Source organism: Nannobrachium achirus, assembly GCF_963921795.1.
Source record: "Nannobrachium achirus genome assembly, chromosome: 12".
Lineage (NCBI taxonomy): Eukaryota > Metazoa > Chordata > Actinopteri > Myctophiformes > Myctophidae > Nannobrachium > Nannobrachium achirus.
In genome coordinates this window covers 55193836-55204856 of record NC_137832.1, presented here as the reverse complement: position 1 = coordinate 55204856, position 11021 = coordinate 55193836, and the positions used below count along the sequence as shown (strand labels likewise).

At 44.0% G+C, this 11021-nt stretch overlaps 1 protein-coding gene across 1 annotated transcript; it reads right to left on the bottom strand.

Annotated features, from left to right (window-relative positions):
• Positions 1–2118: 2118 nt before the first annotated feature.
• LOC308295724 (beta-1,3-galactosyl-O-glycosyl-glycoprotein beta-1,6-N-acetylglucosaminyltransferase 4-like) lies at positions 2119–10253 on the bottom strand (the record flags this gene model as incomplete). The annotated part of the gene is given in 7 exon segments (XM_080738771.1): positions 2119–2758; positions 3747–4097; positions 6346–6575; positions 7359–7446; positions 7448–7461; positions 9655–9781; positions 10180–10253. Coding segments are annotated over 7 exon segments (1524 nt in total).
• Between the last annotated feature and the right edge of the window lie 768 nt (positions 10254–11021).

The following is an 11021-nucleotide window of genomic DNA, read 5'->3' as shown; positions in this document are numbered from 1 at the left end:
TTAATTGGTGGGACACGCCACCAATGCTCGCATTTTGCTCTGCGTTTCGGGCCAACGAGATAAATCAAACATCCAAACAACCAAACAACCACGCACTAGAAATATAACCATGGAGGTTTATTTTAGAAATAAATAAATCAATAAAGATCACAGCCTTTGTAAAGTTCACTGACTTGCTTTCTTCACCATTAAAAAAAACCAAACAAAAAAAAACCCTGGCATTTAATTTAAGACGGGACGGATGAGTATCCGTCGGGTGGAAACCTTGTATATCCATTTATAAAAAAAAAACATACTGGATCCAATGTGGTCATTGTTATTATTTAGCCACAATATTCTTGTTAATACAAGCTCACAACACATGGCCATATAAGGTGAAATATGGGGATACCGTAAGGTTTCTACCAGACAGCAACAACAGTGGGATCTGCATGAGTCTTTGGTAGAGCGGGTTTATTATTAAAGTGCAGTGCGCAGTGTTGTAACACTGAGCCACCGCCAAACATATACACAGTATATGGTTGTAAATCACTGCTTCTCAACATCCAAGGTACAGTCACAGCACAGTACCGTACGTGCTGTACAGTGGAGATATAGGGTGTGCCAAATGTAGTTCTAAGAGCGGCCATTTCTTGGGTAAACACAGCCTTACACAGGTGTTCTGATTAGACTATAGCATTAGTTCTATGCAATCAAACAATTGAAACACCTGTGTTTTGACCCAAGAAATGGCCACTAAGGACTACAATGACGTAGCCGCTGGCACATACTATACAGAAGGCACTCTTTTGAAACATGAAACAGGCATTTCTTTCTATAGAGCAGCGGTTCTCAAACTATTTCACACCAAGGAACCCCGTGAATTGATAATGTATTTAGCCACGGAAACTCCCATAAGAGAACATTTGTGTTTAAAAATATTAAAAAAATGTTTCACAATTTCTCAAGATTGTTACTTTTTTCTTTGTTTATAGCAGCTCTACAAGCTCATAACGTGTCACATTTATCATGAGCTTTATGAGCTTGAAGATCGGCTATTTTGGAAAAGCTGAAGCATAAAATAGTCTTAAAACAGATTTTAAGGGCCCATTGGGGTCCCCAGACCCCACTTTGAGAACCACTGCTATAGAACAATCTTTCTTTAGCAGGACGGCCTATATAAAGGAACACACCCCATTTTCAACATTTTCTTCACATAATTGGTCTTCATTAGAGCTCATTATATTTCTGTCCACTCACTGTGGGTTTAATTGGTGGGCTGTGGAAAGTTCAGAAACCTGCCTACCAGTGACATCATCGATGGGGATTCCACAACGAACAGAAACTACAGCCTTTCCCTTACCCCCCGGCTCCACCGGGCGCGTCGAGCGTCGCGTCAACGTCAACGCTGGGAACGCTCCCCTTTTAATCAATGAAGGGTGCTCACTGCCGACGTCAACGTCCGCGTCGGACGCTCAAATTCGCCCGGTTCATTTTTTGACGGCGTCCGACGCCAGCACGACGCCGTCATTTTGGTGGAGCCCTAGCCTTAGCATTCTGAAATAGATTCCGTTTATGTGCATTAAAAACATAAATAAATGTAGAAATATTGTTTGAATTGACTAAACCTGCCTACTGATGATGTCATTGGTAGGCAGGTTTCTGAACTGTCCACAGCCCTCTTCCAAGTGCTCCTTTAAGGCGGTGGTTCCCAAACAGTGGGTCGGGACCCATTTGTGGGTCGCGACTCGCGGGTCCATTCTTATGGGTCGCAACTTGCAAGTAAATATCCCCTACATTTAGTTTTGAATTATTTCTAAACGTTTTAATCCCCCCCTCCCTAAAAAAATCCAACATTTTCATGAATTGAAAACAAATCCAGACAAGTTTTCCAAAATGTCATCAATAAATACAAAAAAGAAAAAAATCGAAGTAATTCCATAAATTCTAAAACAAATGTTTTAAGAAGTAGTGAAAACATCGTGATTCGTTGCGAGCTTGTAGATCAGCTATTTTCACTAGTTCTGGTCTTTTGGGTCTCCAGCTGAAAAGTGTTGGGAACCCCTGCCTTAAAAGGAACTTTGTCACGCTGGGAAGCAGCAACGTCCTTGTCCTCCCACCAACCTCTTGCAGTTCCTTTCACCTCAGCACTAGAGGGCGCTCCCCGGCGGCGCCGCTCACGCGCTTCTCCTCCAGCTTCTCCTCAAGACACTTGATGAGCACAGGGTCCACCTTGGGGTCGAACTTGTTGGCGAACCAGTGGCCGTAGTCCAGCAGCCAGCGCAGCTCGGCCGCGCCGTAGATGCACACGCTGCGCATGTGCACGCCGGTGCACGGCGGGTACAGCGTGCCCTCCAGGTAGTTCCACTTCACCAGGCGCGTCTTGCTCTTCAGGTCCGTGATGTCCGGGTGCGAGCGTGGCACGCCGCCCGGCACGCCGGGTACGCGCACCACCGTGGCCCAGAAGTGCTCGTCGGGAGAGTACGTGTCGGCCGACCAGGCCAGGAAGTCCCCGATGAGGGCGGGGCTGGCGGCCACGTGCGCCACCAGCTCGCGGGACAGCACAAAGTAGGCGCTGCCGATGAACACCTCGATGCCGTGCGGCGCCGGCTCCTTGGCGCGCGCCGTGCGGACCGGCAGGCGGCGGTACTCGTAGGGCACGTCCTTCAGCTCGTGCTGGAAGCGGAAACGCTGCTTCTTCAGCTCGCTGGGCCGGCTGGACTCCAGCATGCTGCTGCCGTTGAGCTGCTTCAGCTCCGACACCAGCTCCAAGTTGGACCTGAGGAGAACGGGGACGGTACAGAAAAGTGTTCATTTTGACAGAAAATGTTAATGTAAATGGACTGCTTTTCTCCAAAGCGCTTTACAAAGTATTTCAAATTCACCCATTCACACACTGATGGCGGAGGAAACCATGCAAGGCAACAACCTGCTCATCGGGAACGGTTAGGGGTTCAGTGTCTTGCTCAACTTCGACACATCAGGAGGAGCCTTATACTGTAGCTACTATTATTGTTATTGCTACTATTTGTATTTGCTTGTCTCTCCTTCTCTCTCCCTTTCTGCATGGTTCTATATGAGCTGTGTCAATAACTTTGACAAATAATATCTTGCAGCAACGTCTAAAAAAATAAATACATTTGAATAGCGAAAAGTATAAAGAATTAAGGGTTAAAAACTAAGTTAGTTCATTTTGGGGAACGATGAACTTAAGTTCAAAATGTGGAATTATGAACTATGAACTAGTTCATTTTAGAAGCTATGAACTTGAATTTGAACTTTTTTTTTTTTTTAAGATTTGATTTTGGGCTTTTTATGCCTTTATTCGATAGGACAGTAGACTGACAGGAAATGGGGAGAGAGACGGGGAATGACATGCGGCAAAGGTCGTCCGGATCGGGAATCGAACCGGCGACGCCAGCAGGCATCATAGCCTAGTAAGTGGTATGCGCCTTGACCACCAGGCGAGCGGGCGCCCCGAATTTGAACTATTTAATAAAGAAAGTGAACTTTCTGAACACTGCCACACACAAATACGGTAGAGGCTGGCTCCGCCAACCCTAGAGCCTGGGTCCGCCTGACGTTTCTTCCAGTTACAGTAAGGGGTCGTTTTTTTCAGGGTTTTTTGCTCAGGGACTGTAGGTCTCTGCTCTACATGTAAAGTGCCTTGAGACAACTTGTTGTGATTTGACACTTTAATACAAAATGAATTGAGTTGAGTTGAAACCACCAAACACATAATTGTACAGAAGATGACAATGGATCACCTGAGAGGGAAGTCCTGCCCACAGAGGTTGATGACGTACTTCCAGCGGACCTGGGACGCCAGCAGGTCCGAGAGGCAGTTGAGGTCGGCGCGGAGCCGCGAGACGTGTGCGTACTCCACCGCCTCCAGCCTGGAGGCGATCAGCAGGTTGGGGAAACAGGCGGCCAGGTTCCTCATGGCCGTCACGAAGGCCGGCGACGCCTTGCGGTCGTAGTGGATGCAGTAGACGTTGTGCGGCGCGTAGATGGCGCGCAGGATGCGCTCCACCATGGGCGCGTTCTTGTGCACCACCAGGGAGTAGGCCAGTGGGAAGCGCCGCTCCTCGTCCGAGGCAGAGACGTCGGCGTAGCCCCTGGTTTGGGGTCAGGGATGTAGAGAGAATGTTAGAGGAGGAGGGGCAGGTTGCTAAAAGGCAGTGGTGGAAAAAGCACTCACATTTTCTTTTAAAGTATCAATACTGCAATGCAGATATACTCTTCTACTTAGTTACAACTAAGTTGAAGTCCCGTATTCAAGATGTACTTGACTAAGTATTAGTACCAGTAAGACTCCCTAATCGGGAGATAAGCGACCGTTGGTCGCTTATCTCCACAAATATCACAACCTCCACCTCTCACGTCATACGGGTAGCCATAGTTACACCTGGAATGTTGAATCTCCATATATGGAGATAACCTACGCATCACACAAAGTCTGACCTCACCAGCCCATACTTGGGCATGGACGACTTATATCTCCATATACAGAGATGGCCATATATGGAGATACGATGACATCACAGAGTCCACAGCTGATGATGTGGCGTGATGTCATACAATACACAAACAAGCCCTATATAAAGGGGCAATTCTCACCAGCGAAGAGAGCATTGCCTGGAATGTTGAATCTCCATATATGGAGATAACCTACGCATCACACAAAGTCTGACCTCACCAGCCCATACTTGGGCATGGACGACTTATATCTCCATATACGGAGATGGCCATATATGGAGATACGATGACATCACAGAGTCCACAGCTGATGATGTGGCGTGATGTCATACAATAAACAAACAAGCCCTATATACTGATGCGATACGATGACATCACAGAGTCCACAGCTGATGATGTGGCGTGATGTCATACAATAAACCAGCTCAGTGGCCTTGTGGTTAGAGTGTCCGCCCTGAGACTGGGAGGTCGGGGGTTCAATTCCCCGGCCGGGTCATACCAAAGACTATAAAAATGGGACCCAATGCCTCCCTGCTTGGCACTCAGCATCAAGGGTTGGATTGGGGGGGTTGATCACCACCACCAATGGGGATCCTGTCTGTCTGTCTGTCTGTCTGTCTGTCTGTCTGACTGACCAGCTCAGTGGCCTTGTGGTTAGAGTGTCCGCCCTGAGACTGGGAGGTCGGGGGTTCAATTCCCCGGCCGGGTCATACCAAAGACTATAAAAATGGGACCCAATGCCTCCCTGCTTGGCACTCAGCATCAAGGGTTGGATTGGGGGGGTTGATCACCACCAATGGGGGTCCAGGGACTGCAGATGGAAATTAGCCCACAGCGGGCTAAATCTGGCTCATTTACATTGAAGTGAAAACTGACATGTCCATTAATGAGCAAGGTCCCTGTCAAATAAACAGATCTTAACTCTTAATAAACAAACAAGCCCTATATACTGATGCGGAGATATGAGCAGGGCAAAGGTGTGACGTGTGACGTGTGACCGACCGACCGACGGACGGACGGCCGGTGGAGGTTTTCATAGTAAACTGCTCCCTGACGGTCGCAATCAAAATGTACCTAAAATACAAAATGTAAAAGTGCTCATTATGCAGAATGTACCATTTCACAAGTTTATAAGTGTATACGATATATAAAGATCTTTTGTAAAATAGCAGAGCTTGTAGATCTGCTATTTTCGAACGGCCGAAATGCATATAGGGCTGAAGTGGGTTATTTAGTTTAATAATCAAAATCTACAGTACTAATTACATTTTTCAAATAATTGTAATGGAGTAGAAGTATAACATCTGCCACTGATATGTCATAGTAATAGTAGTAGTAGTAGTAGTAGTAGACGTTCTGAACAATGCTGTAACGTATTGTGAGCTTAGAGTTCGGCAATTTCCGCATTATTAAGTAGCCACAAAACCAACTCACTTTGCATGCTGCACAATGCATGCAGTCAGTGTTGCCAACCAAAATGTTAGAGAGGCAGGGGCTGACATTTCTAAAAGGGCCTTTTGGTGAAAATATCGAAAATAGCCGACCTCCAAGCTCACAACGCGTCGCAGCAGCCACATGTTGTGAGCTTGGAGGTCGGCTGTTTCTGATATTTTCGGTGTTTGATCCCACACTAAGTCAATACTGGAGATATGACGTATCGGCATGGATTTCTACACAGAGAGGGCAATCCTTTCAATATAAGACGCTACATTCAAGTTCAGGAGAATTTGGACAAGGCAATTCTCTTGAATGCTGCCTTCAGGTATGGCACGGAAAGAGGGCATAGTGAAAACTGCATTCATGGTCTGGTCAGGAGAGGGCACATTTTACAGACGGATAAAATGGCAGGGGCTCAAGCCCCCTTTTGACATCTCTGTGTGCACGTGCCTGGTTGTGGTGAAACTGGGACAGTGGGAGGTCAGAGAGACCACGCTCTCGTCGTCCAGGTCCACGATGACCTTCTTGCGTATCTCCAGGCTCTTGCCGATCTCCACGGGGTCCAGCTGGTAGACGGCCGTGCAGTTGATGCTGCCGTAGCGCCGCTGGGAGGCCTGCTGCTGGTGGGCTCTGGCCGTGATGCCATAGGGCTCGATGTAGAAGCTGTTCCGCACGGTCACCTGCAAGTATGAACACTTTACCCTGTAAGATCCACTGTTGCAGTATCACAACATTTGTATTTTATCCACAACTTTCCAACATCCCATCGTGCATTGCGCAGAATGTGCAGGCAGCTTCCGGCGCCGCAGCCGAGAGTGATCTACAAGCTCACAACGGTTGCATCTGCGACGCGATGTGAGCTTGTATGTTTGCTGTTAACCGGAAGTGTCCCGCAAATAATGCTACAGTAAATTCTCACAGAAACAGGTGGATGTATAAAAAAAAAAAGGTTTAAATGATTTTATTTTTGCTCCCCCTACCACCTAAAAATCACCATTGGATCCTCCATCCACCACGATATTTGCATATAAATACCCCCCACAGAGGATGACATTCACACAACTCTGGACGAACTACATCTCACTTTTTCACTGAAGCTAAAATGCAGTAGCTTAGCTACATTTCTAAGTAGCGTAACGGAAATTTGCTACATTTCTCTGGTGATAGCTTGAAGTGTAGTTTAGCACTATTTAATCAGAGTAACTAGTAATGTAGCTTACTAGATTTTCCTAATAGCTTTCCCATCACGGTTGAGAAAAATAAATAAATAAATAGAACAGTCAGTTACAATAGTCTAATCTACATCGACACGTTGTGAGATGGTAGATCACTATTTAAACATGTTTTTCAAAATAGTAAAAAGAAAAAGGCAAATAAGTTTAGGGGCTTAGGGTTTAGCTTGGCGAAAATAGGGCCCCCTGACTGATTAGTATCAGTGGTCTGTCTGTATCACATCTACCTACCTTGATGTACACCAGCTTGAGCAGGCACACCACCAGCAGCGACAGGGAGAACAGGAAGCACTTGTGTCGGAATTTATGGAAGAGTCCGCATCTTATTTTCATTCTGCCAAAGAGGGGAGAGGTAGGGGAAAACGAAAAACGTCACAGTTTTTATTATTATTATATTATTGTCCAGTAAGCTAGATTATTTATATTATTATTTTATCAAGATGTACTGTTCAAATAGCATGCATACAACAAGGCAAGTGAAAGTTCACAATGGAACTGTAACTTCACAATGTAGTTACTTCACAGTAGTTACTTTCTGTTGCAAGTAGTTGCAACTCAAACATAATAAAAAAGCTATGGGAAAAGTCTGTATTTGTAAATGTCATACAAGCATACTGTACAGCATATAGCCAACAGCTGATGCCAGAATCTTAACAAATAATAATAATAATAATAATAATAATAAAACATGCATAACGCTTTTTTTAATGTTTTTAGTTGTCAATGGAAAACCGCACTGAAAGAACACATAAAGGTGGCTGCAACTAGAAACTGGCCCCTGTAAAAAGTCAAAGCCAAAGTCTCTCTCACTCACACTCGCAAGTTTAATGTAGGCCTACTTCTGGTTTCTGACTGTTATATATGATGTGTTGCATAGTATTGTTGTATATTGTCTGTCACTTAATGTCTCAATGAATTGAGTACAAAGGACCCCAATGTAAAAAAGCCATAGTGCTTTATTGGGTTTAAATCCTAATAGTAGACCTTGTATCTTGTAGACCTTGTTAGTCACCACTCCCCAGTCAGGGCTCTGATATCTGCTGACAAATCGCTCCTGGAGGTTCACACAACAAACCTTCGGTCCAGGGGCGACCGTGCCTTCTCTGCTGCTGCCCCCACTCTCTGGAATAACCTCCCTTTAAATATTCCACATGCTCAGTCAATTGGGGTTTTTAAATCTCTCTCTTAAAGACACATTTATTCTCCGTAGCTTTTAATGTTGTCTAATGTTTTCCTTGTTTTTTATCTCGCCTTATTTGTTTTATATGTTCTTCTTTACCGTATGCCCTGTGATTGTTACACAGGTTTTGTTGTGCATTGATGCCTCCATGTACAGCACTTTGGGCAATTTTATTGTTGTAAATGTGCTTTGATTTGATTTCATTTGTATCTGAAGTCTGAACTGTTACTGTACTGTGCTTTTCCTAAACTGCTAATACAGTGTTCAATCAATCAATCAATAAATCAATCAATCAATAAATCAATGTGTGACCCACCCACTGACATCCTCCTGTGACCCCACTAGGGGTCCTGAACCATGGTTGGAGAGCCTCTGCTCTATAGCAATGACAGAGCCCTTCAACACTTATTAGAACAAACACATATCACTTTACTGCAGTTCTGCAATTCATTTTGGTTGGCAACACTGACTGCATGCATTGTGCAGCATGCAAAGTGAGTTGTTTTTTGTGGCTACTTAATATATCACAACTAATTTGCTTTTTATGACAGCAAATATTTGGATACACAGTAAAGATCCTGGGTGTTAATTTAACTCAGAGGATGTACACGGAATCAAATGGACCCTTTATGGGTCTGTATAGGTCCATAAATGGAACCAAAATGGACTTTGAATTGTAAGGACTCGTACCTTTGAATCATTAAGTATGTTCTCATATAGCAAGCACAAGCAGCACTCCCAGCTTTAGCTCAAGTACAAGTTTGACTGAAAAAAAATGTCACTTTAGGTAATATTTGAGCTGGAGTATAACAAGTTACTATCTGTCCACCACTCAGTCACAGCCTGCAGCTCAGTAAAAGAGAGCACTGTGCAACATTTGGGGGAGGAAAGGGGGGAAAGAAAAGAAAAAGAAACTTACCTTGCACTCTAAAACTGTCTGTGGGAGTCTGACTAGTGCCATCAAAAAGTTTTCCAGTCCCAACAATAAACTCGCCTAAATGAAACAAACAAAAAAACGACAAGACATGTTTATTAATTTCTGCTCTGTTTCTGCGAGACAGCAGAGTTAAATGAATACCAAAACTCAAAGGCTATTTGTCTAATAGACTATTTCCTCATCAGATGGTATCAGACTAATCAGTCTATGCTCAAAAACAACGATTCTAACCCTTATTAATTCTTATCAACCTAACAAGTTATTAGGTTGATAAAATTCCAATATTATATCGTCCCTTTATTTAAAGTTTAACGACAACTTTTGGACAAAATAAAAAAAGGGATCACAAAAATCCAGTTGAGATAATGAGGTGTTTATCTTTTATTATTTAGAGTAATAATAAGGAGTACCAGGTTGGTGGAGTCATGGGTTCCCTGCGGTGGCGATGTGCGTGAGCTGCGTTCCACCGTGCGGTGCGGTGCGTTGCGGAGCGGAGCGGTGCTGTCCGCCCGGGGTCCTCCACTGGAGGTCTGGACTCTGGAGGAGGAGATCCACGCACGACTCGCGCACGGAATGGAAAGCAGTGTTGCCAGGTTTTGAGAGAGAAATAAGCAGACCAGGTCTGCTCTGTTCTATCTGTCATTCTGTCATGAGTTTAAAAAAAAAAGAAGAAAAAGACAAAAAAGGGAAAGCCATAGCTTTCTTGGGCATATATTTTTTTTTTACCTTGTACCGAACTGTAGGCCTACAATCATGAAACTGTGCCTTTTGCAAACGATATACATTATTAAATCTATCAATCAATCAATGATTTATTTTTTATTTTTAGTTGTTACACAAAACAATAAAAGCGAAAATAAAAATATACAGCCTGAATAATAGAGGGGAGAAAAAAGAATATTTTTGATGGCAAGAGTCTTGCAGATTTGTCTTGCCGCATGATCTGGAAGGGTCTGCCTCCTGGCACAACATAGCCTATTTTCAGATGGGGGTCCGTGGACAGACACATAACTTAAGCCAATACATGAAAATGTTTGAGAATGAGAACCACTAGTCTAGAGTCTAGACAACATTAGGAAACAAGCCCAAATAAGCAACTACACTTTTGAAACAACAAACAAGACCCAAAAACCGCAACCACAAGTTCCACAACCGGGCAACCAATATTTTAACAAACAACTTTACAGAAAAACAAGCCCAAAGCGCTTATAAGCAGACATGGCAACACCGAGAGAAACTCGCACGCTCCGTCTGTCAGGCTCCGCCCACTTCATTCGAGGTTGCACACACTATGGTTTCCCCGTGGAATATCGTATGCACTAGCTGATGTCAGTAACTGATGCATTTCATAGACAAGATTGTGTGCACATCTCAAGCCTATATTCAGGCCAGGTGCTTGACATCAAGGTATCAGATAATGGAAGGAGAAAAACGCCCGCAAACTGTTCATAATTATGCTCCAAAAACTTACTTTTATTATAGGCAACTGCAACGTTTCGACTTTACGTCTTCATCAGGCAAAACAAATGTTTGCCTGATGAAGACGTAAAGTCGAAACGTTGCCTACGTTTTTGGAGCATATGAACAGTGTGCGGGCGTTTTTCTCCTTCCAGTAACTGGTGCATGACATATTTGCTGAGATGAAAATATAGATTATTTTCTTAATTTCCTTATAGATGTTTGTGTGTTTTTATTTTATACCTGTGTTTTTATCTTTGCTTTAGCCTATTCCCACCTATTAATCAGTGTGCATGCATAGCCTATTTTCTTTGTATTC